Source organism: Aquila chrysaetos, chromosome 10 (genome assembly GCF_900496995.4).
Source record: "Aquila chrysaetos chrysaetos chromosome 10, bAquChr1.4, whole genome shotgun sequence".
Classification (NCBI taxonomy): domain Eukaryota; kingdom Metazoa; phylum Chordata; class Aves; order Accipitriformes; family Accipitridae; genus Aquila; species Aquila chrysaetos.
This window is the reverse complement of record NC_044013.1, coordinates 30,318,731-30,343,150: the sequence shown is the minus strand read 5'-3', so window position 1 is coordinate 30,343,150 and position 24,420 is coordinate 30,318,731. Positions and strand designations below refer to the sequence as shown.

Genomic DNA, 24,420 nt, shown 5'->3' with positions numbered 1-24,420 from the left:
TGGTGCTGGCCGAGGTGCCCTGGCATCTCAAGGGGTCAGGCAGATCTCAGGGTCCAACTTCAGGACTGCTCCAAGTGGGGGAAGCTCCTGGCGCTGCCGGGGGTGCCGTAAGCATTTTGGAGCCCCACAGCTTTGCCCTGGGTGCTGCACCCCTGCTGCCCACAAGGCCCCCCACTGCGCCCAAGCCCCACTTTCGGCCCTCCACCCCACGCCTCAGTTTCCCCCACTCTACAGAGAGACGACGATCCCCACGCCAGCGCTGCCGCCTCTCGGGGTGGCCAGCAACATGTGGGTGAGGATTTTGGGAGCACCCTCACACTGATGGCAGAGCTGGGCCCCGGTGAGGCAGACTTTCCGCAGCAGTGTCCGCGGCTGGTCCTAACCCAGTCCCGCTGTTGTTTGCTCCTCCGCTTTGCTCTTTACATAATTTGTTCCTTGGCCCCTTTTCAAACATACCTCGCAATCGTTACAGCAGAGGATATTTATACAGCGGGGGTGTGGAATAACATGGAAAACCTCTGGAGCCAGGGACCGGATTCCCACACCAACCCAGCACCAGGGACAGGCGACAGCCCTCCCCAGTTTTGCCGGGACCGTGGATGGGGCTGGATGGGGTTCTCCCTCACATCCCCCCCCCCCCCCCGCCCCAGCTGTGCTTGGGCACCCCAGAGACTCCTGCCATGCGACAGGTTGGGTGCAGTCATGGGGGCACCTGGAGGTGGAAGGCGATGGGGTCACCGAGCCCCCTGGTCCGGCTGCAGCCCTCACCCCAGCACCTGCTAGGCAGCAGTGCAGGCAGCACCCATTGTTAACTATCAATTAACTATCAAAACCCACTGGTGCTTTTCAGTGGGGTCTCCCAGGGGGCAGCCCCAGCAGTTTTCTGGGGGACTTGGGCTTTCTTGATAAAACCATTTGCTGATGATAAATGTAGGGTGGGTGTGGGTTGTTTTTTTTTTTTCTCCAGTGGAGACAAAGAAGCCCTTGAGCCTAAAGCGTAACTTAAAACATGGCATTCCTGAAAAGAATTTCCTGATAATATTTTTAGCACCTGAAAAAAAAAGGGGGGGGAAGCAAAAAAAAAGCAAATAACACCATTTTTTCCCTCTTACACTCTTTTTTTCCCCTCCAGTCCTCTGTTTTAAAGGAGCAGCTGGGGATGGGGGGGTGGAGCGGGGCCGCGGCTGGCCCTGGAGGGGGGCTCTGCACCCACGCGTGTCCTTGGGTGGTGGCTACTTTTCCCCCGTGGGGGATGAGGAGGCGGCGAGGGGTCCCTCCGCGGGGGGCTTGGGAGGAGTGGGGGCGGCAGGGGGGGTGTCCCTGCGTGGGGTCCATCCCCCCCTGCCCCGTGGGGGGACCTCCCGCCCCGCCCACTCGAACCCTGCTCCCCCCGCCCCGCTTTATTTGCATACCCCGCCCCTCCACCACCGCCCCCCCCCCCCCGGCGCGCCGAGCGCCCATTGGCTGGCCGCACCCGGGCTATGCAAATCACCCGCGGCGGGGCGGGGCTGGCGGGGTGAAGGGGTCCGGCGCGGCGGCGGAGGTTCGGGCTGCAGTGGCCACCCGGTTCCGCGCCCGCAGCTCTCAGCGATCGGCTCCGCGCAGGGGCCGCCCGGACTCGCTTCGCTCCGCTCCGCGCCGAGCCGAGCCGAGCCCTGCGCTTCGCCATCTCCGAGCTCCGTGCCCGTCGGCGGGTGCCCTTCCCCCGCCGCGCCGCTATGCCGCGGTGGCCGGTGCCGGCGTGAGAAGCGAGCGGCGGGTCCCGGCGGCCATGCGGGGCCTGGCGGGCTGGGCCGTGCTGGTGGCCCTGGGAGAGTGGCTATGGGCGGGCGGCGTGGTGCCGCTGGCAGACTTCTACCCCTTCGGGCCCACGCAGGGTGACGCCGCCACGCGGAAGCAGGACGACGGCGGCTCCGAGCTGCGGCCCCTCTCCCTCCCCTTCCCCTTCTTCGGCGCGGGGCACACCGGCCTCTACGTGAGTACCGGGGAGGGCCTCCTAGTTCATTTTAGTTTTAAATTACTATCCCGCTCAGATGGGTCCAAGTGCATCTGGGTTTCCACGGGGGCCCTCGGATGGTCCCCATTGCACTCGGAGCATCAGAGGAATAATGGCGTGCTGAGGGCTTGAGGAGATCCGGCAGGGTCCTGGGCTTGGGAAGTGTGCTCGGCCCCCAGCTCGGTGGGGCCAGGGCCACCTCGGGTGGTGCAACGAGGGTCCTGGCCCCGCCATGCTGGGGATGCTAGACGAAGCGCTCACCCATGGTGGGGAGCCCCGGCCTTAGCCCTGGCTGGAGCCAGAAATGCCTCCGCCTCGGGGGACTGGCCCACGCAGCAGTGTGCGGTGGGGGTCCCAGCGGCAGGGAGTGGGGCATGGCTGGTGGGCGAGAGCTCAGAGCAGGCGTGCTGCAGCCCCTGGATGGCAGCCCTCGCCGGGGAGGAGGCGGCGACAGGGCTCTGGGTGCAATGCAGAATAAACACAGCTGCCCTTTGGGTTGTGTTGCAGTGGGCTTGGTTGGCTGCTCTGCACATCCCACTCTCTCTCCTCTCCTCCCTGTGCCTGCTGGGGTGGCCGAGTTGCTGGGACCCCAGCTGATGTGCTCCCTTTGCAGCTCCTGAGCCACCTTGAGGGGACTGTGGCCGGAGAGCTTGAGTCATGCCTGGCCCCTCGTGTCCCCCACGGCTGTGGCCGTCAGGCAGAGGAGCAGCTCTGAATGCCCAGTTGTCCCTGGAGCCTTTTGGGTGGTGCTAGTTCCAAACGCCAGCCCTGCATCCTGGGATGGGGTCTGTGCTCCCCATGCTGGCTCCCACCTGGCGCAGTGAATCCTCCAGCATCCTGGTCCCTTCTCTTCTCCCCGGTTTGACAGACGATCCAGACCCAGCTGGCAGAGGAGAAGGCTGAGCATCGCCTCGGTGCAATCTCAGAGCTGGGCTAGTGTACCATCCTGCTGCCTCGGCTAAGCACAGGAGATCCTTGGTCCTCACCAGTGGTGTTGTTTCCCCCTGATAAAAGTCCCAGTCCTGCCATCTGGCAGGAGGCACCTGGGCTTGGGGCTTGAGTCACGGTGGGAGGATAGAAGAGGCTGGGAGAAGCCAGGTGACGTGATGGGTGTCCCATTTGGGATGAACAGCCCAGCTCTGGGTCTTGGAGGGGCTGCAGGGGTCAGAGGGCAGTGCATCCCCCTCCCCTGAACCTAGACCCCCCTGGTTCTGCAGGACCAGCTCGCCTGCCCCCATCATGGGGGTCTGCTTGGCAGGGCTGCTCCTCCCTGGGGAGCAGCTGTCCCAGGGAAGCTGGTGCGGGGCTGGGCTCACCTGGAAACCTTCGTCCTTGAGGGCTGCCTCCAACCACCCCCTCCTCCTTTGCAAAAACCAGCAACAACAAAAAAAGCCCTTCTTGGCTCCGGCTCTCTCCCATCTTGCTTTAATCAGGGGAAGAATGTTCCTCTGCGGACACTGCGGGGTTACAGAGGCTTTGGGAAACAGGAATCCTCTTCCCCTTAGTCACAGCAAGGACTGCTCTGTGCTCACATGGAGGGGCTGGGGACCCTCCTCGGGGACTGGGGACCCTCTCCAGGGGCTGCATGAGGCTGTCACAGCCCATCATCCCCCTCCCCCCCAGCCTGGGCCTGCAGGCAGCTGGGGCGCAGGCACGCTGGCTTCGGCATGGCTCCTGGCGGGACGCTGGCTCCCAGCTCCTTGTCGGCACGCGAGCATGACACTGCTGCCTGCCCCTGCCTGCTTCGTGCCAGGGCTGCTCTCTCTGCTGGAGAGCCTCTTGCCTGCACCGTGCCCCCCCTTTCCCACCCTGCAGCCCAGGGGCTTGCCGGGTGGCTGCTGCCGGAGCCAGGCATTGCACGCTAGGGAGCTCAGCTGGGGGGCTGTGTACTCCTGCCTGTCCTGCTGTTGCTTGCAGGCAGCACTGCAGGCAGGGGAGTGGAGCAGGTGGGAGCTGCCTGCCCCACTGGGATTGCCACTGCAGCAGGGTGCTGGCAGCGTCTCCTCCCGGGAGTTTGGGGGGTCAGAACAAGAGCATTTCCCTTTGATCCCTGCCCCCTTGCTGCCTGAGCAGGCATCAGTGCAGGCAGGGGTTTTCCTCCCCTTCCTCCCTTTCCCTGCATCCCCAAGCCAGGAGGCAGCACTCCAGGCAGCAGCATCCAGTCTCAAGCTTCCTTCCCTGGGCTGAGGGCCGCCTCCACCATGTGTCCCTGGGCCAGGCATCCCAGGACCCTAATTGCCGCAGTTAATTAGTGCTGGGGAAGGGCTCAGAGTTTGCAGTATCTTGCCCTGGGTGTCTGGCATCCCCCGCTTTAATGAGAGCAGCCTGCTGAGGCCCAGCCAGCACGGGGGGCTTTGTGTGGGATGGTGGCATGAGCCCATTAGCTCAACCGCTCGTTAGCTCACTTGCAGCACCATGCATGCCGGCAGATGGATTGCTGCCCAGCAAGGCTCCCCCCATCCTGGGCCAGTGGCTGCCTGGCTCAGGCATGACCTAGACCCCAGCCCCACAGGCTGTGTGTCAGCCGTAAGAGAGCAGGGAGCGAACAAAACAGCCCCTCGTCCCCGCCAAGAACACCAGAGTGAGCTGGCCAAGTGCACTGGGTGCTGTTTGTTTAAAGCGCTGGGGCCGCCGCAGTTTTCTCAGCTGTTCCCCCTTCCCCTGGCCTGGCTGCAGCGGAGAACAGGGCTGGGTTTGTTCGGGCAGCTGCCTCCCCGCAGCCGCACTCCAGTAAGCGAGCGGCTGGGGTGGGGGGCTGCGGGTGCCGGGGCACGTCTCCACTTCCAAGGGCAGGAAGGGGAAGCGCTCCAATGTTTGTGGAAAGAGGGGGTGAAAAAAAAAAAAGGTGAAATGGAAAGCACCTCTAAAACATGGATTCCTGCCGGCAGCAGGAATCAACCGTGGCCACCCGTTTCTTTCCCTCCGTCTCTGCAGGTGAACAACAATGGGATCATCTCATTCCTGAAGGAGGTGTCCCAGTTCACACCGGTGGCCTTCCCCATCTCCAAGGACCGGCGCGTGGTGGCTGCTTTCTGGGCTGATGTGGATAACCGGCGGGCGGGCGATGTGTATTACCGGGAGAGCACCGAGCAGCCCATCTTAGAGAGAGCAAGCAGGGACATCGCGCAGTATTTCCCCGAGTTCCCAGGGTTTTCCGCGCAGTGGGTCTTCATCGCCACCTGGTACCGAGTGACCTTCTTTGGGGGCAGTTCGTTTACACCGGTGAGTAGCTGGGGCAGAGCAGCCATTAATTTAGGGGTAGTTTGTTTTTCGCCTTTTTTTTTTTTTTTTAAAAAGTTGCATCTTGCGAGAGCTTTGGTGCCTTACCACAGCAGTGGCACTCCTGCCACATGTGGCACGGAGCTGTCAGCAGGACTAAGCTGACCCTGGTGGCTTCGTCACGATACCTTGTCATGACAGCGCAGTGCCAGGCTGGCAAAACCAAACTCTCCTCTTTGTGCTGTGTGGAGGCTGCAGATCGCTGGCGTCCCCCTTCTCAGGCAGCAGCAGGGTGGCGTTTGCCTGCCTGCCTGCAGTTGTGCTAAGGAGCTGGTCGCTGATGGGGTTTGGTGCCTTTCTTCCAGAGGACTGATAACCACATTTCTCCCCATTTTTCCTGTTCCCCCGGCAGGAGAAGTGAGCTATCCTACTGGCTGGGGTGCTGGGCAGGGGGATCACAACACCTTAGGGTTAAAAATAATTAAACCCAACTGTCTTTTCTTGCAGAGGAGGACTGAGGCTCAAAGAAACACCTTTGCTAGATGCTCTTTCCATCATTTTATTTTCTGACTGGTTTTTGGCTGGCTCACCTGCCCCCTTCCTGCCCACTCACCTGCTTTCTTCCCTTCCCTGCTGCAGGTAAACACTTTCCAGATCGTTCTCATCACAGACGGCAAGCTCTCCTTCACCATCTTCAACTATGAGTCCATCACCTGGACCACGGGTATGCACGCCAGCAGTGGGGGGGACTTTGCTGGGCTCGGCGGCATCGCGGCGCAGGTAAGCGGCAAACGTGGCCCCTGGGACGCATCCGCTCTGCAAGCTTGTGGCTCCTGGTTTGGGTTTTTTTGGAGGTGGAAAGCCTCCCCCTGCTATTTTTTTTTTTTTTTTTTTTTTTTTTTTTTAAAGTTCTTAAATATCTGTGTGTGCTCTGGCTCCCAAAGCCAAGACCATACAGGGGGCTTTGTTATCCCGAAACCACAGGTCTTTGCCTTGGCTGCTGCCTCTTAGTCCCTTTTCCTTCCTAACCTCAGCCTTTAAGAGCAGCTGCCGCGGCCAGCACAGCTTTTGCTTGTATTTTTATTTCATCCTTGTGTGCGTTTTTGTGTTTAAGGGGAAAAAAAGCCAACACCCACACCCGCAGAAACCCCAGTACCCGTTCAGATGTGTGAATTTACTGGCAGTTGATCCGTGCCTGGCTCCCTGCCCGCCAGCCTGCAGCAGGCAGGATGCTGCAGGTGGAGAGGAAGCGGATGGGTTTTGAATCCCAGGGGAGGGACCGAGTGGGCAGGGTGGCCACTTCGCCCCATCATGCTGGCTGTTGTCCCAGCGTGTGGACAGGGCTGAGTGCTGGCCGGTGGCTGTGGAAGGGGACAGTCAGTCCGAGCGATGCCGGTGCTGAGTGGCAGGAGAGATGAGCCCTCATGCTCTAGCCGCCTTCCCCCTTGCGCTAGTGATGTCTCTTTACCCTCTGCCCTTGTCCTCCCAGGCAGGTTTTAACGCCGGTGATGGAAAGCGCTACTTCAACATCCCCGGATCCCGCACCGATGACATCGCTGACGTGGAGATGACGACAAATGTGGGTATCCCCGGGCGCTGGGTGTTCAGAATCGATGATGCCCAGGTGCAAGTGGGGGGCTGCAGCAATACAAGTAAGAGGACAGCAGTTAGGTTTATTTAACTCCCAACCCAACCCCACACTGTTCTCCAGCCCCATCTTTCCCTGCCTCAACCCCCACCTCCGCGGGGTGGAGGAGGCGGCTCGAAGGGCTTGGGGAGGGAGGGGAGGCAGCCATGGGGGGACTGTCCTCAGTGCCTGCTGTGGCTGGGGATGGCACCCACGGGTGCCCCGGGGCTGGGAAGGGGCTGGGAGAGCAAATGGGGAGGGGAGGAAGACTTTTGAGACTAAAAGAGCCTGCGCGGAGCTATGAGGGAGGCTGGGGAGGAGGTGACGGTGCACAGGTGGGACCCTGTCGGCCCGCTGCCGGGCAGGGCAGGGCACGAGGGGCTGGCACCCTCGGGGAATGCATATGTCCGTAAGTCCCAGGAGGCCGGGGCGAGCCATGCGGAGGGCTGCTGGGTGCCACTGGCTGGGGCACTAGGGCTGGGCCACACTTCCCACCCCGGGGGTCCTGACACATCCCCTGCAGCGCCACTGGCCTCCAGTTCCTGGTCCCTGCTCCCCCCCAGCCATGTTTTCCCACCCATGATCTGCGTATGTCTCGCGTTACTGGTGGGTTTGCTGTACGTGGGCTCTCCTGTCCCCCTTTCCCTCTGCCCTGGGTGATAAGCGAGGGCACGTCCATGTGCCCCCGGCTGGTGGGGCTGACTCTGTGCAGCCTCTCCCCCCTCACACAGGAGGAATAAAAGAGCCCCTCTGTCCCAGGGGAGCCCATGAGGAGTGGACCCTGCCCTGCCGTGAGGCAGGCAGCCCCCATGGGCTCCCCGAGCACCCCGGGGAGCTGGGCGGGCATGGGGATGGACCCTGGCACTGGTGTGGCTGGAAGGCGGTGGGTGAGCCCTGCCGGGGCGCAGGCTGACGGGGGGGCACCGGTGTCCCCACAGCCTCTGTCTGCCTGACGCTGCGGCCCTGCCTGAATGGGGGGAAGTGTATCGAGGACTGCATCACGGGGAACCCCTCCTACACCTGCTCCTGCCTGGCTGGCTTTACTGGGAAGAGGTGCCATGTTGGTGAGTGCCAGCCGTGAGCTCCTGGCACTTCGCCGCGCGGAGCAGGTCTCGCTCCTGGCATCACTGCTGTGTGCTGGCTGTCCCTGTCCCTGCCCTGAGCTCCTGTCCCCACATGGGGCTCTGTTTCAGATGTGGACGAGTGTCTCTCCCACCCATGTCAGAACGGAGCCTCCTGCCTCAATGGTGCCGGCAACTTCAGCTGCAGGTGCCTGCCGGGCTTCAGAGGCACCAACTGCGAGACCGGTGAGTATGGGGCTGCCGGTGTGGCAGGGCTGGCTCTGCCACATTTGAAGAGCGGAGACCCCAGGCTTGGGGGGCACTGCCACTCTTGGGGGGGGCGGGGTGCAGCTCTTCGAGACCAGGGCTCCTGTGGCAGCCGCTGGGCTTGAGCGGTTTACGATGGCCGGTTGGATTTCAGCTTGATGCAGGCAAAGGAAACTTTGCTCTGGCCGTGAGCCCTTCCTGCTGCTGGCAGCCCACTCTGCCAAGGGCTTGGCTCAGCCCTGCCGTCAGCACCTCTCCCTGCCACCGCTCCCTTAGTCAGAAAAACTGGTGGTTAGTGTTTAAACAGAAGTCTCGGAGGCCCTGCTTTCGCAAGTGATGCTCTGGTCCCGAGCCTTTCGAAGCCAGTGGGGACTCTCCTGGTCCCTGTTAGGGGCCATGGTGGCCGCTTTCCCCCACTGCTGGCCTCCGCCCACCAGTGGAAGTACCGCCAAATTGTTTGGCTCCCAGTGAGCCTCCAGGCCAGTGGAGAAGGCGAGCAGGGAGTTGACTTTCAGGGAAAGGAGGGAGGGAGGGAGAAACGCCCAGTACAGCACGCTGGCATCTGAGAGGCACAGGGGAATGAAAGGTCTGAGCTGCCCAAGGAAGGGTTTTGGGAAGAGCCGTGACTGGGGATGCAGCCGCCACCTCCCGCCGGAGGGTGCTTTGGTGGGTCCAAGCTGCACTCTGCCCGGCCCCAGCATCACCGTGTGTGCAGAGGATGCCACATGCCGGTCCTGGGCCTGGGCTGATCCCTGCCCCCGCTCTCTTTTTTTTCGGTGTCCCGCTGCAGAAGAGTCGCCATGTGAGAGCAGGGTGTGCCAGAACGGCGGGAGGTGCAAGGCGGTGAACGGGACGGCAGCGTGCTTGTGCCAGCCGGGGTACACAGGGGTGGACTGCCAGACAGGTGGGTGGCAGGAGCAGGCACCGTGGGGAGATGGTGACAGTTCACGCCTTGGCAGGCTGCCTTCCCACCCTGCTTCATTCCCGGCTGTAGTTTTGGGAGGAGAGGGCTTGGCATTGCCAGCAGCACTGACTTTTTTTTTTTTTTTTTTCTGGCTGTCGCCTTCCTCCTCCCAAGCATCATCCAGGATGGGAGGCAGCGGGTGAACCAGCAGCCTGGCAGTGCCCGCGCTTGGCCTGACCGCCCCTCCCGGCCTCCCCTTGCAGAGGTGAACGAGTGCGAGTCCAGCCCGTGCTTGAACGGTGGGCACTGTGTCGACATGGTTGATAACTACACCTGCGTGTGCCTGGAGCCCTTCGTGGGACAGCGCTGTGAGACAGGTGCCTGCTCCTGCCTGCACCCTGGGACCACCCACACCAGGGACTGTGTCCCCCATGCCCCGCTGGCCATCATGGCCCCTCTCGCAGGGCCAGGCTCTGCTCACTGCATGCTCGCTTCCTTTCCCCCCCACCAGACTCATCTTCCTGCGAGGACCGGAGCTGCAGAAACCGGCAGACGTGCAACTACATCCGCCCTGGCCGCTACATCTGCACCTGCTCCCCGGGTTATTACGGCAACAACTGCCAGTACGGTGAGTGGAGGCACACCTTGCCCAGCGTGGCACGGGAGCTGGTTTCGGAGGAGCCAGGCAGGAAGAGGCTAGAAGGGGCTGTATCAGCCACAGGCAGTGCCAAAAGCTGGCAGGCAGCATGTGCAGAGGGGTTGTGGTGCTGCCGGGAGGGAGCTCCTTCCATCGGGGCTGCTCAGCTGTGGTGGGGTCTCCGGCATGAAGCTGGGCTAGACCAGCTCTGCCCCGGCTCGCCCTGTGACGGAGGGTGTTCCAGCTCCAGGCTGGGGTGGCTCTGGCTCAGTCTCCCCCTTCCCCGCAGGTGGGCCCCGTGTGCCCGGCGCCTGCCTCTCCCACCCATGCCAGAACGCGGGCAGCTGCCTGGAGACGGAGCAGGGCTACATCTGCGAATGCCGGGAGGGCTACACCGGGCAGGACTGTCGAGACAGTGAGTACCCGGGGGGGTCTCTCCGGTGGGGTGTCATGCCTCTAAGGGAGCCCTCGTGCTCCTGAGAGGGAGAAGCAGCAGCCCCGGGGAGTCCGTTCAGGGCTCCTGGACTGAACAGCGGGTCTGTCCTGCTGAAGGAGGCTGTGCCTGGGTGTCTGGGGGTGGCTCGTGGCTGCTGTCCACCTGAGCTTCCCCCATGGGTGGCATCCAGCAAGGCTGTGTGGCTGTCCCAGCCCCGCAAGCAGGAGTGGTCCTGGGAAGCTCCTGTCTCCTCTCTTGCAGAACTCTCGGATGGCTGTGAGTGTCGCAATGGGGGCAGTTGTCTGGAGGGGAATGTCACCATCTGCCAATGCCCACCTGGGTTTTTTGGTCTCCTCTGTGAATTTGGTAGGTGAGGGCTTCTCACTCGCTGTGTCTGCTCCCTCTCCCAGATGCTTGAGCCAGGCAGGCAGCGGGCAAGCAAGGAGACATTCTGCCCATGCCTGAGCCTAGCACGGTACCAGGGGCACGCACTGAATTTGAGCCTGGAAATACTGTCCCCTGGTGAGGAGGCAACGCTTCCACCTCCATTGCTCCCCCTTGAGCTTTGCCTCTCCCAGCCCCTGGCTCCAGCCCGGCCCCCCTGGGTGGGGAGGGGAACCGCAGCCTTCGTGCACTCCTGCACCAAAGCTCGCTGAGCACGCAGGCTGGCCCTTGCCATTCGCACAGTCTGTGGTGTGGCGTACAGAGGGTCCCTCCTGTCTCATCAGACCCTGCAAAGTTAGGAGACCCCTGTTTCTGGCCAGGCAGCCGGCTGGGTGTCCTGCTGCTGGCTGACAGAGGCTGGTGCTGGCCGTGTGTTTGCAGAAGTCACCACCACGCCGTGCAACATGAACACGCAGTGCCCGGATGGTGGGTACTGCATGGAGTATGGCGGGAGCTACCTCTGTGTCTGCCACACTGACTACAGCACCAACCACAGTAAGTCTTGTCCGCAGGGATGCGGGACCAGCCCCAGGGAGGGACACATGCGACAGGGGCCAGAGGTGTGAGCAGGGATACAGTCATCAGCGAGGGAGCAGCCCTTGCACCCCTGGTCATAAGTCCTCAGTGATGCCCTGTGTTTGGCTTTGCAGCGATGCCATCCCCCTGTGACTCAGAGCCCTGCCTGAACGGGGGGTCCTGTGAGGTTCATGACGACTCGTATACCTGCGAGTGTCCTCGAGGCTTCCTTGGCAAGCACTGCGAGAAAGGTACCCGCACAGAGCTCCCTGCTAGCCCCAGGACCTGGCAGGGGGTGGGAGAAGAGCCTAGACCCTTGTGGGAGATGAGTGGCCGCTTGCTGAGCTGCAGCTGGAAGTGGGTGCAGGTTATCCCATCCCATCCCACAGGGTGAGGGAGGATTGTGTGGCTCCCTTTACGGCCCCTGATGGTCACAGCCGCCGATCCAGTTGTGTTTCCTGCACAACACCATCGCTGTTGGAGTTCTTTTTGCATGCCTGAGCTTCTGGCCTCAGGAGCGGCCGTCAGTCCCCAGGCATCATGTACCCGTGGTCCCCCAAGGCCCTGGCATGCATCTGCACGGGTGGTGTTTCAAGGTGTTGCTGAGCCCAGGGCTGTGAGGCCTGGGTGTGCTCGGCTTTCCCATAGCGAGGGGTTTGGTGGGGTGCTGGTGGGATGTGGTGGCTCTTGGGGTGCCAGCAGCAGTGGGTGACCCCCGCTCTCGGACCTCTCTCTGCAGCCAAGCCACGGCTCTGCAGCATGGGGCCCTGTCGCAACGGGGGCACCTGCAGGGAGGCGGATGGCGAGTACCACTGCACCTGCCCCTACCGCTTCACCGGCAAGCACTGCGAGATCGGTACGGCCCCCCGGCCCCCACCCGGGGAGGAGAGGTGGCAGTCGTCCCACTCGCTGCTCAGCTCCTGCCTGCCCTCTGTCCCCAGGTAAGCCAGACCCCTGTGCCTCGGGGCCCTGCCAGAACGGGGGCACCTGCTTCCACTACATCGGCAAGTACAAGTGCGACTGTCCCCCAGGCTACGCTGGCCGGCACTGCGAGATTGGTAGGTGTGAGCAGGGTGCACCAGTGCTGCAGGCTGCCTGGGGAGGTGTTGGGGCTGCCGGCAGAGCCGACAGTCATGGTGGCGGCAAGCGAGCCTCGCTGCTTGCTTTGAAGCCCCTTCCCTGTAATTTGAAGTGTTTCAACTCTTCTTTGCACCCTGCGGGAGGGCAGGGCAGCGCTGCCGGGAGGGGAAAGGGAAGGGCTCCAGTTCCTGGCCTCTGCCAACTCTGCAGCAGTCGCTCTTTGCTCTGTTCTTCTAGTGCCCTCCGCGTGCTTCCTTAGCCCCTGTGAGAACGGCGCTACCTGCGAGGACCTTGGCGGGGGCTATGCTTGCATGTGCCCCATGGGCTATGTAGGGAAGCACTGCCAGTCTGGTAAGGGCCTTGCTCTGCCCCTGTCAGCTGGGAGCTCGGGGTGCCTCTGTAGGCCCTGCTCACCCCCCCGACTCTCCCCAGAGGTCGACTGTGGCGTCCCCAGCGAGGTGAAGCATGCCCAGGCCTCTTTCAACTCCACCAAGGTGGGCTCGCTGGCTGAATACCAGTGTGAGCTGGGCTACACCCTCAGTCAGCACAACCACCCCCGTGTCTGCCGCTTGCCAGGCGTCTGGAGCGACCCCCCCGAATGCGATGGTGAGGAGCACCGAGGAGTGGCCGAGACCTGGGGCACAGTCCCAGCGGGCCATGGTCACGACCATGGCTTGGTGACCCCAGGACATGTACTCCAGTCCTCCCCTGCCCATGTCTGCAGACAGAGCGCCCCAGGGACCCCTGCCTGGTGCTCACGTCTCTCACCTTGTCTCTCCCCTGCCCAAATGCCTGCAGAGATTGATGAGTGCCTGTCCCAGCCCTGCCTGAACGGTGGCCGGTGCAAGGACCGCATTGCCGAGTTCCTGTGCCTGTGTGAGCCAGGTTACAGCGGCCACCACTGCGAGTCGGGTAAGTGACCATGCCGGGTACACTTCAGGGCTGCCACAGGCAGCTATAGGAAACCCTTCTTCGTCCCACAGCCCCCAGGGCCTGAACCCCATGACCAGGAGCTGGGCTGCCTGCAGTTGTGTGTGCTGGCTTCAGTCTCCTAACTGCATGCTCAGATCAGCCTGTGGCGAGGGCTCCTCTCCCAGAGCCCCTGGCCAGCTGTGGATACACCGGCAGGGAGATGCTGCTCCCAGTTGGGCCGAGGAGCAGGCAGGGCTGCAGGGGCATGTGCGCTACTTGTGTCCTCCCACTAATGGATGCTGTGTGGGCATCTCCGTTGCTGATGGGGCAATGACTTCTCCTAAGGCATGTTAAGCCTGTGCAGAGAAGCCCCAGATCTCAGGATCTGGGTGGGAAGTGCCCTGCCTGGCTCCAAAGCTATTGGCCAAGATGTGGGGAGAAAAGCAGCTTGATGTAGCACATTTTTGGCTGTGCTGTGCTCCTGCTCCTGTGTATGCACATGGTCTTGGTTGCATGCAGGTGCTGGTTGAAGGGGGTGATGGGCAGCATCAGGGGCTGGTGGCACTCTGTGGCAGGCAGTTCAAGCCCGGCTCCCCAGGGCCTGGCAGAGGACAGTGGTGGGAGAAGGCGGGATGCTTGCTGTGGGTCAGAGGAGGGGATCTGCCACAGGCACCCTAGGTGACCTCTTGGCAAAGCCCCCCACACTGCCAGCCATACCCAGGTGTCCCTGCGGGCATATCTCCATGCCCAGCTCCTGCTGCAGCCCCCGTGCAGGGGCAGCTGTGGGGCAGTGGGCTCCTGATGGCCTCAGGAGCAGGGCTGTTCCTGGCTGGTGGGCTTGGGGGTAGCGAGCAATGTGGGGAGGGTCTGTGCCCTGCAGGAGAAGCACTGCCTTTCTAAGCCCCCCATTGCTATGCTGAGCTGGCACCTTTTCTCCCACCACTCCCCAGATGTTGATGAGTGCCAGTCAGAGCCCTGTAAGAATGGCGGGACCTGCTGGGACCTCCCTGGGTCCTTCACTTGCTACTGTCCCGAGGGCTTTGTGGGGACCCAGTGCGAGACAGGTAGGGGCTTGCCCTTCCCGGGGCAGTGGGAGGCTGGACTGTTGGCACCGGCACGCTGCCAGGACCGGCACTGAGCCAGGCGGCTGGTCGCTCTCTTGGGCACCTTGACCCCAAAACTCTGGTGGGGAGGGAGCGAGGAACGAGGCGTCTGCTAGTGACGGATCCCCTTTTGAAGGCATCCACCCCATGCCAGGGGATGCGGCCACCGCAGTGCTTGGGTGGGATTCTGGGTCCAGACCGGCTGTGCTGAGCCCCGGGCTGTGCATCCGTCCTGCTGCCCCCTTGGTGGGGGGTCATTGCTGTAGCTTGCCTGCGGGAGCTGGCTGCCGGCATGCTGGGGAGCCCTGCTCACTGCCGGCCTCCTCCTGCCTCCAGAAGTGGACGCCTGCGAGTCAGCCCCTTGCCGAAATGGAGGAGAGTGCGAGAGCTACAGGGGCTCCTACCTCTGTGTGTGCCCAGAGGGTTTCTTCGGCTACCACTGCGAGATAGGTGAGGCGGGCAGGGCAGCTCGGTGTGGGGCGGCCACTTGGCTAGCCGGCACCGCTAATGTCACTGGGCCTGACGTCTCTCCCGCAGCCAGCGACCCGTGCTTCTCCAGTCCCTGCGGGAGCAGAGGCTACTGCCTGCCCAGCAATGGCACCCACAGCTGCACCTGCAAAGTCAGCTACACAGGCAAGAGCTGCGAAAAAGGTAAAGGCCCTCAGCAGCGGCACCAGGACGTGGCGCGGGGCTCGACGCCGGCCCGGCAGTGGCCACTGTCCGCGAGGGGCTCGACGCCGTCCGGGACCAGCAGCTCTCCTTGAGGCGGGCAGGGCTGGGGCCTTGCCTCCGTGGGGGCAGCCCGGCCCCACCGACATGTCAGGCGTGCGCTGGCGTGCTGAGCTGCTGCCACAGGCGCCGGGCTCTGCACGAGGACGGGTTTCCCTGGTCCCCCTGCAGCAATTGGCGATCCCTCGGATGCCCTCAGGAGGGGAGGCCGAGGCATCCGAGGGAAGCCTCTCGCTGCCAGCACCAGCCTCCCTGGGGCCCCTCGCCCCATCTCGCCGGCACCCTAGGCCTGGCAGGCGGCGGCAGGTGCTCGGTCGCCGGTGCTGCTGGGTGGCGGTGGCTGGGAGTGCTCCTGGCGCCCTGGCTCCTCCCGGGCCAGTGGCGGCTGGCACCCGCAGGGCCCCTGCCAGGCGTGCCGAGGGAGAGGGCTAGGGCCCTGTCCTCCATCACTGCCACTCTGCCTCTTGCTGCCGGGGTCTGTTCTCTAAAGATTCATGGCGTTACCTCTCCCCTTTGCTTTTGCCCACACCCTGAAGAATTGCTGCCACCAACCTCATTAAAGGTGGAAAGGGTGGAGGACACTGGTGTGTTGATTTCTTGGCACCCACCTGAGGACGCAGCCGCCAGGCAACTCATTGACGGCTACGCCGTGACGTACGTATCCCTCGACGGCTCTTACCGCAGGACAGATTTTGTGGACCGAAGTCGTTCTGCCCACCAATTGCGGGCACTAGCCTCCGGCAGAGCCTACAATATTTCTGTCTTTTCAGTCAAACGCAACGTGAACAACAAGAACGATATCAGCAGGCCCGTCATGCTCACCACACGCACTAGTGAGTAGCGTCCCCCGGGGGGATCGCGGTCGTGAGCACCTGCAGCCCCCGCAGGCGCCGGGGCTTGTGCCACATCCCCCCTGTCGCCGGCTCCAGCCGCAGCCCGGGCCTGTGCCAAACCCTGGCGGTTTTGGTGGTGCGGATCCTAAAAATCCAGCCTGGGGCCTTTGGAAAGCACTCGGCACAGAGAATTGCTGTTCTCTGCTGTGAGTAAAAGGGGACCGAACCCACCCGCAGCTCACCGGGCCCCTGCCCGGGGGCTGGTAAGGGAGCCGGCAGTGGGGACCGCTCCCGGATCCTGTTCATCAGGGCCAGGCTGCGCCTGCCGCACCAGTTACTCTTGTCACTGAGCCCAGGGTAGCGCGGGTCTCCGGTGCTGCTTGGCTGAGCTGGAGAAGCCCCCGTGCCAGTGGGCCAGCGGGGCTGGGCAATCTCTGACAACGAGCCCCATGGGCGAGTCACCCCACCATCCCGCCAGGCTTGGTGTGGGGATGTGCCAGAAAGAGCAGAGGCTGGCAGGGACCTCTGCTCTGCAGGCAGAGGGAAGCAGGGCACAGTGATGCCTCTGTGGGAGCATGGGCAGGCGGAGCAGCTGCAGTCCCGCTTTCTAGGGCAGGCGGATGTGGAAATCGAGTGCAAACTGAGGATGGAGGGGATTAGACCTAGAAAAGCTGCCCTGTAATGAGAAGGGGATGGTGGCAGGAAAGCCTGTGGGCCCCATCCCCCCACCCCCACAGCAGGCTGAGACCAACTGAAGCCCAGGGAAGGAGAAAGCAAGCATGGCGCTGGGCATAGCAAGAGGCTGTGCTGCTGGCCACAGCATCTCGGGAGGCCTCAAGCCAGGGACGGGTGCCGGGGACAGCAAGAACTGCGCTCAGGATGGCCTCCTGGGGCGTGCTTAGGTGGGCTTAGGGCCAGGGCCAGGCACTGTGGCTCCTTTGGAGCTGGTGGGGGGGGCTGGGACCAGAGGAGGACAGCCCCAGGGGTGCCGTGGATGGCAGGAGGCCTTGCAGGCAGGCAGAGGATGTGCCTCCCGCCTGCCCACAGGTGGTGAGGATGGGAGAGCGTAAGTCCGGCAGGGCAGGTGGCACTGAGCTGCTCCTGCTGGGGAAGCCAGTCCAGAAGGGCAGGCAGGACCCCCTCTGCAGGGGCATGGGGAAGGGACAGGGCAACCCACGGTGACCAGAGGCTGACCGCAGCCCTTTCCGCTTGCTCTGGCCAGGACCGCGTACGGTGGAAGGCTTTGAGATCACGAACGTGACAGCCAGCACCATCACGGTGCAATGGGCTCTCCACCGGCTCAAGCACTCCACTGTCAGTAGGGTGCGTGTCTCCATCCGCCAGCCGGGGGACCTGGCAGACCGCACCGTGGAGCTGAACAGCAGCGTGGCCAAGTACACCTTCCTGTGAGTGGGGTGGCAGGCGGGTGCCAGGCCAGCTGGCCCTCCCAGGCTCCCCAGCTTACCCCTTCCCACCCTGCCTTCCTCTTCCACAGGGATCTGCAACCAGGAGAGAGGTACATCATCCATGTCACGACGCTGAGCGGCCTGGGGACGGAAGACCACCCCTCGGAGAGTCTGGCCACGGCCCCCTTCCATGTGTGGACAAGTGAGTGGGGTTGCCTTCACCACACCCCATCGCTGCAGGGACCTTGGGGCTTGACAGGCTCGGAGCAGCCGCGGCTTGTGGCCAGCAGGAAAGCTGCAGGGAGGGGAAGGTGTGAAAGCTGTCAGCCTGTCTGTCCCGCACGGCGGGTAGGAGGCATGCAGGCAGCTCTTGGGAAGGGCGGGCAAGGCAGCAGCACCTCCTCCTCTGCCAGATGCTGTTCACTGCCCAAGAGCAGCACGAGCTCAGCCCCACGTGGAGCCCACATGGGCCTGATTCATCCCCTGCTGTATGGCAGCTGGAGGGCAAGGGCCAGACCCAGGTACAGTGAGGCCCTACCCGCTTTAGCAGGGAACAAGCACTGAGCATCTTCTCCCAGTGCGTTGCACAGCTGGAGCTGGGCTGAGGGCTAGCCGCGGCATGGCCAGGCAAGCTGGGGCCCTGGCACGCTTATAAGGTGGCGTGTGAGCAAGTAGAGCAGTCACCATTCGGGGACACCAGTGCTGACCCCTTTTCTCCTTACCTCCTGCCTGCCCCAGGGCCTCTACCCCCCCAAAACCTCACCGCCTCCCGCGTCACCACCACCTCCGTGTCGATGGCGTGGGAGCAGCCGTCCACCGGCGCTGTAGAGGGGTACATCATCAACGTCACCACCGCTCAGAGTGTGAAGAGCCGCTACGTGCCCAATGGGAAGCTTGTGTCCTACACAGTGCGGGACCTGCTCCCTGGGCAGTGGTACCGCCTGTCCGTGACGGCTGTGCAGAACACAGAGCAAGGCCAAGTGCACAGTGAACCCATCCACCTCTACATCACCACCTGTGAGTGCCCGGCTCGCTGGGGCTGGGGCACTGCCAGTTTGCCGCAGCACAAGGGAGGCAATGAGCTAACGGCGAAGGGGGGCAGGGGGTAGGAAACCAGATGACCAACAGAGTAACAAGCCCATGGGGACTTGCTGCCCTAGAACCAGGTGCCTGCAGCAGGCTGTGGGGACAGGACACAGGTTCCCTGCAAAGGGAGGCGGGGGGGTTGCAGGTTGCCCTCCGTTAGCAGAGGGCAGATGCAGAGGTACAGCTCAGTGATGCTTCACAGGGAGGAGGGCTCGCAGCCCAGGCATGTGGAAAGTGTGCACGTGTTCCCAAAGAGCCCTAAATGGCAGCCTGGGGACCAGGGGACTGGCTGGGAGTTGGGTTGCTGTGCTGACTCATGGCCTGCCTCCTGCTAAGCCTAACCCTTTGGTCTGCAGTGCAGAGGGATGGGGCTCCGGAGAGACGGTGGAGCCAAGGTGGACACCCCCGGGTCCTGCGCAACAGGCTGCCCCCAGCTTTCCTGCCCGAGCTCCGCTTGCTAGCAGATCACGACACAGCTGAGGAGCCCTCACCAGCCCCCAGGTAGGCACTGCTCCAGCACTCCTGGCTCTTCCACCAGCACTTGGCCCAAGCATCGGGCTGAGCACAGCCCCTTTTCCCAGATCCTGTGTCTGGGCGTGCACAGGGTCAACCCACACTCCTGCTGGGTTGCCCCTCTTGCCCACCTGCTGGGGTCCTGAGCCAGGCAGGCACTTGTCCTGTGAGCAGGTCCTCCACGCTGAGCCCGCAGGACTTGCACTTGCTGGGTGGCATCAGGCTTGGTGCTTTATCCAGCTGCCTCCAGCCCTAGCGCATGGGGCGGCTGTGGCCTGGGGGACCCACAGAGCTCTGTACCCTCATGGCTCTCCTGTCCCAGGTTCACCGAGCTGGTGGATGGCAGAGGGAGGATCAGCGCCAGGTTTGGCACTGCGCTGGGTAAATCCATCACTGTGAAGACACGTAAGTGCTCTGCTGTCTTTCTGGTCCCCTTCTGTCACCCAGTGCCATCTCCTACGCCTCTCCCCAGGACAGGGTGGCAGCCGGGCAGGCTGTTGTAGGGCTGGGGGAGCCATAGAGGAGGGCAGAGCCCTCCCACCTCTCCCTGGGCAGACGAACATCTGACCTGCTTGCAAGACCCCTATCCAGGCAGAGGGGTGATGCACAGCCAGCTGGGGAGCCCAGAGAGGGACTTTTGGTGACAGGACGCAAAGCTGTCTGTGGTACAGGCTAGCCTTCTCCCCTGCCAGCAGGAGCCCAGGCAGTGATCCTGCAGCCCTCCAGCGCAGCCCCTGCCTGCCCAGCAGCCTAAGCTCCCACCGCCAAGCACAGCCTCACACTTGAGGAGGGCACCTGGGCAAGAGGCCCCTTACTAGCCCCCCCCCATTTGCCATCCCTGGAACACCAGGGATATAAGTGCCAGCTCAAGATATTCTACTAGGCCTGGGAACCCCACACTGTGGGGTGAGGAAGGGGCCCGGCACGCTTGATGGCAGTCCTGGGCTCGCTGCACGTCTTGGCTTTGCCCCTGCCTTGCCAGGGCTCAGTGTCCCACCGCCCTCCAGGAAGGGTGAGGGGATCACCCTAATTCTAGGGGTGCCAACTGGGAAAGGCTAAACCACTGCCTCAGGCCTGACCAGCTCCCTGATGCTGCGGGCAGGCTGGATCCCATCAGAGGGGCTGCCTTTGGGTCTGGCCCTGGCTGGAGGTGACATTTGACCCTCTCGTTGCCCAGAGCCGGAGGCTCCAGTGAAGCTGGAGAATGCGGAGGTGTCCAGCCAGGGCAGTCTGGCACTGCAGCTGCGCGAGGCAAAGAGCAAGAGTAAGTCCGGGGGGAGACACATGAGCAGCAGGGACCCAGCCTGGGCCCCACAGGCAGGCAGGGTGCTCGGCACCAGCCCGCTCTCCTTCTTGCTGCCCTGCCGGGAAGCACACAAGGGACATGGCGTGGGCCACTGCGAGCTGCCCTATCCCTGCTCGCCAGCTTGCAGCTCTCCCTGGAAGCACCCTGGCACGGTGGGCAGGGCTGTGCTGTGGTCCTGGGGTCTGACAGCCATATGTGTTTTGCAGGTGAGGGGCAGAACTGCTCCACAAACCCCTGCAGGAACGGAGGCACCTGCGCCAGGGACGCCGAGTCCTACCACTGCGACTGCCGCCTGGGATTTAAGGGCCGGCTCTGCGAGCTGGGTGAGTGCCGTGCTGCTGCCGGAGGGCCGAGTTCCCTCTGGCCAGGCACGTGCCCAGCCTGGCAGCTGTCCCAGCCACAGGTCGCCCAGGGCTCAGGTCACGGAGCACACCCTGTCAGCACCTGGCTCCTCCCAGCCGAGGGGGCTCCCACCAGGCCCAGGCTTCGCTAGAGAGGGCTGCACTGTGTCAAGAGCGGAGAGAGGGGCTGGGCTCTGCTTTTGCCAGTTGGGGCAGATCTGGGAGCGCAGGTCTGCTCCCCGCTTCTGGCCGAGCCCTCTGCTGCTGCCAGGCAAGCCAGGCTCCTGCCCTGCCCTGCCCACGTAGTTATCTGGGCACTGCGAGGCTGGGGGCTCTGCTTTTCCTGGCCGGTCAGCTCTGTTGAGGCCAGCCCTCCAGGACAGCACAGGGGAAGCCAGGGGGGCCTTGCCACCCCCCTGCCACGGGGCACAGGCAGGCAGGGCCAGAGACGGGCTTGTTGATAGCTCCCCTCTCCTGTTCCCCAAGCAGCCTGCAAGAAGGTGCCACACTCGTGCACGCGGCTGTACTCGGAAACCAAGTCATTCCCCGTGTGGGAAGGAGGCACCTGCCACTACCTGTGAGTACTGCCTGCAGGTTGTGCTCCCCCCTTCCCCTTGTGCTCAGAGCCAGGGATGTCTCCCTGCAGCTCAGCTCCGGGGAAGGGAGAGCGAACGCGAGGCTGTCGCAGACCCTGGCTGGCAGCTGCCCCCTCCCCAGCGCAGGCTGAGCAGCCTCGTGTGCCCTCGAGCCCCTGGGGCTGCCCCACCAGCTGCATTTCAGGGCAGGGTGTTGCTGAAATGACAGCCCTATAGCGGTGTTACCCCCCTACGTGGCAGTGAGGTTGCATTTGGTGTGCGTAACCCCCCTCCAGGCAGCAGCAGATCCCCTGCCAGCTCAGCTTCTAGCTGCCTCTCCTATCTGCACACAGAGGGCTGGGGCCAGCCCTGCTGTAATGCCAGGGCATGGGGGCCTCTGCTCTGCCCCCTGTCTCGCCCAGCCTTCCTGCAATGGAGGCACAAGGGCCTGCCTGTGTGGGGTCAGCCCTCAGGCATAGCAGGCTCAGACCTGTTCCTACCGAGGCTGGCTACTGCAGCCTGGAAGGAAATGGGGGAGACCCCCAGACTTCCCCCCTCACGCTCATAAAAGCAGATCTGTCCCTGTTATTCCCTACAACTTGCCCCTCTGCTGTGTGTGCAGGTACAGGAGAGTCTACAAGGTACACCAGGACATCTGCTACAAGGAGAGCTGCGAGGGTACCGGTTCCGAGAAGACAACCAGCAGGTACAGCTAGCAGCAGCCCCCTGAGCACGCCGGCCTTCCTGTGGCCCGAGACAGGAGGATGCAGCCAGTTGGCATCACCCAGCACACGCAGGGATGCCCAGGCTGGGGGTGGACTGGGAGAGGGGTGCAGGCACCCCGCACAGAACAGAGTGCGATGAGCGTATGACCGAGGCTGAGACGCCAGCTCTGCATGCCCTCCCTGTGAGCAATGGCCGTGGGGCTGCAGGGCTGACACTGCTCTCCTCCCTTCTCTTTCAGAAAACCAAGCAACAGTCACACACTGAAGAAGCCATAGAGTAAGTACCTGCTCCAGGCCCTCCTCAGCCACGGGCAGGGGCAGCTCCTGCCACTACACAGGGAGTCGGGGAGGAGAAGGGTGGAGGCCAGAGCGCAGCCTAGGCTCACGCTGCCATGTCAAGGGGGTGCGAGGGCTCTCCAGCTGCCATGCTGGTCGGACTTGGGCATGCGGCTGAGGGCTTCTGGTTCTGGCTGGGGTGGAGGAGCAGAAGGCAATGCTCTGCTTCCCCGCAGCTCTGCAGCTGCATGAACAAGAGATTCCTGCACAGAAAGGGCCTGGCTGTTGCCTGCCTGTGCAAGGCAAAGGCTGGAGCCCTGGAAAGGGCAGGTCCCCTTCTCCCAGCCCGAGACGGGTGCACAGTGTGGGAAGAGGCAGCTGTGGGGCTTTTGGGGGATTCTGCACATAGCTCATTCTTCTCCTGCTCCTTCACAGGGTTCAAAGCAGTAGAAACTTCGTCTTTCCACATCTAAGGGATTTTGAAACACCAGGAAGATCAGATCTGCTCACTGGGTTGAACACAGCAGGGGAACCTTCCTGCCTGGCATCAGCCTCTCCCTCTCCTCCAGCCCGTTAGGGACATGCAGCCGGATTGGCACGCCGAGCAGTGCTCCCTTCCCTCTGCCGGACCAGCACTGCCTTCGCTCTGGCTTGCCTTACTCCGGCTGCCTCTCTGCCCCTGAGAAGCTGAGCGCCAGTGTACCGCAGTGGCTGGCTGGCTGCCCCTCGAGGGGACCAGCCCCGCTTAGCCCCCCTCCAGCTGCTCTGCACGAGGAACGGGCTCCCAGCTCTGCTCAGGCATCGGCGGGGCTGGGCCCAGCTCCCTGCCAACAGCATCTGCACCAACCTGTTTTCGTAATCCAAGGTTATAAATTACCTATAACCCCCAAATAAAACAGTTTAATGCAGACCAAAAAGCCTTAGCTATCACCTGAAATGTGGCCCACAACAATCTGGTTGGAGGAGACCTTCCCTACGTAGACAAGTTAGAAATGGTGAGCAGCTTCCCCCAAGCAGCAAGGTGAATGCAGGCAGTGGAGGCACATCCCTGTCTTCTCTGCTCTAGCGGGGGAAATGGAGGCAGCTTCTACTGCCTGCCTTTTTTTCTTTGCTTTGTAAACAATCCCTGGTTTTAACCAAATTTCCAGCTCAGAAAGCAATAGAGCACCTAGAAAGAATTTTAAAAGTGATCTGTAGGGTGAAATTTATCAGCTGAGGTGTTAAAACCACATTTGTTCTGACGCTGATTGCCTCCAAGCCAGGGCAGGGCACAGCATGGGCTCGGTGATGAAGCGAGCTCCCTGTGCCATCCCCCTGAGCTGCTCACAGCCTTTGCGTTCCCCATGGCACCACCCGGTGCCCAGATGCCAGCGCTGTGTTGTCTGCAGAGGAGAGGACCAGCACGCAGTGGCTGCCCCACCGGCTGCAGCAGGGCAGGCAAGGAAAAAGTGTAGCTTAGAAACATTCCTAGTTTTTGTGAGTTTGTATGACAACACTAGTTAAACATAGATTTGTGTATTAACGTACACAGTGTATATTATAAATTAATACATACCAGAGATATATCGTAGTTATGGTATAGAGTGTTATTTCCCCAGCAGCATGGGGAGCATCCCCACAGGGCTGCCCTCCCCTCCCATGAGCATCGCAGCGCGCTTTGTTATTCAGCCACGAGTGTTGAGCTGCAGCCCAGAAGATGCTCTCAGAGCAGAACAGGCCCAGGAGTTTTGCTGCTCCTGCCACCACCCTCTCCCTCCCAGGAGCAGCATAAGAGTGCTCGGCCCGCAGGAGCGGCTGCTGAGGCATCCGGCAGCAGTCTGGGAGCAGCAGGGACAATGTAAAGCCAGGACCAGTGTGATGCTCCCCTCCTGCACAGGCTCTAGCTCTGCTCCCAGAGAAGAACTGGAGTCAAAGATGGACTTGCCTCATTTTCCTCCTGCTGCAAGGTGAGCCCAGGCGTCCTGCCTCCCCTGGGGAATGAGAAGCCAGCCTTTGCCTGGAAGAGCAGGGTCAGGGGAAAGCCAGAACAGTCTCTGCTGCCCACGAGGGAGGGGAGATTTTGGGGCCGCTTGCACCCCTACCTTGTCAGCCATGCGACCAGCACCAACACGGGTTGCAAAGGCAGAGGCGGCCCTGCCACGGGACAGTCCTGTTTCAGCACAGCCTCTGGGCCCAGCCGGCAGCGCTGCTGTGGGGCCTGTCCCCGCAGCGAGGGGAAGCACGGCCCTGCTCCGAGCCGGCACAGCATCCTGCCACCTCCTACCCCACAGGCAGCACAATACGTAATGCAGCCAGAAGGTTTTAACCTAGCCTTGGAAATAAATTAGTTATTTTGGTTTGGTGGTGTTTTTTTTTTTAAATAAAAACACTTTATGGAAACTGGTTATTTTTTTAAAGTAGTTGGTCAAGGAGGAGGAATGAGGATTAG

General features: G+C 62.4%; 1 protein-coding gene across 7 annotated transcripts; it reads left to right on the top strand.

Moving 5' to 3' along the window:
- The first annotated feature begins 1,522 nt into the window (after positions 1 to 1,522).
- On the top strand, positions 1,523 to 24,371 carry SNED1 (sushi, nidogen and EGF like domains 1). Of its 7 annotated transcripts, none has more exons than XM_030026959.2 (33): positions 1,523 to 1,975; positions 4,931 to 5,218; positions 5,855 to 5,995; positions 6,705 to 6,867; positions 7,781 to 7,906; positions 8,036 to 8,149; positions 8,961 to 9,074; positions 9,338 to 9,451; positions 9,586 to 9,702; positions 10,001 to 10,126; positions 10,409 to 10,513; positions 10,973 to 11,086; positions 11,242 to 11,358; positions 11,847 to 11,963; positions 12,049 to 12,165; positions 12,425 to 12,538; positions 12,620 to 12,793; positions 12,986 to 13,099; positions 14,050 to 14,163; positions 14,539 to 14,652; positions 14,740 to 14,853; positions 15,468 to 15,764; positions 16,987 to 17,170; positions 17,260 to 17,372; positions 17,909 to 18,187; positions 18,613 to 18,757; positions 19,092 to 19,174; positions 19,947 to 20,033; positions 20,282 to 20,398; positions 20,903 to 20,993; positions 21,614 to 21,697; positions 21,956 to 21,993; positions 22,428 to 24,371. In XM_030026959.2, the coding sequence occupies exons 1-32, from the start codon at positions 1,772 to 1,774 to the stop codon at positions 21,990 to 21,992; spliced, it is 4,338 nt and encodes a 1,445-aa protein (XP_029882819.1). In that variant the 5' UTR covers positions 1,523 to 1,771; the 3' UTR covers position 21,993; positions 22,428 to 24,371. The 7 variants fall into 7 exon arrangements, with proteins under 7 accessions (XP_029882819.1, XP_029882825.1, XP_029882820.1 ...); XM_030026965.2 differs by having other exon boundaries at positions 1,665 to 1,975; positions 15,702 to 15,764; XM_030026960.2 differs by having other exon boundaries at positions 1,665 to 1,975; positions 20,906 to 20,993.
- Positions 24,372 to 24,420: the final 49 nt, after the last annotated feature.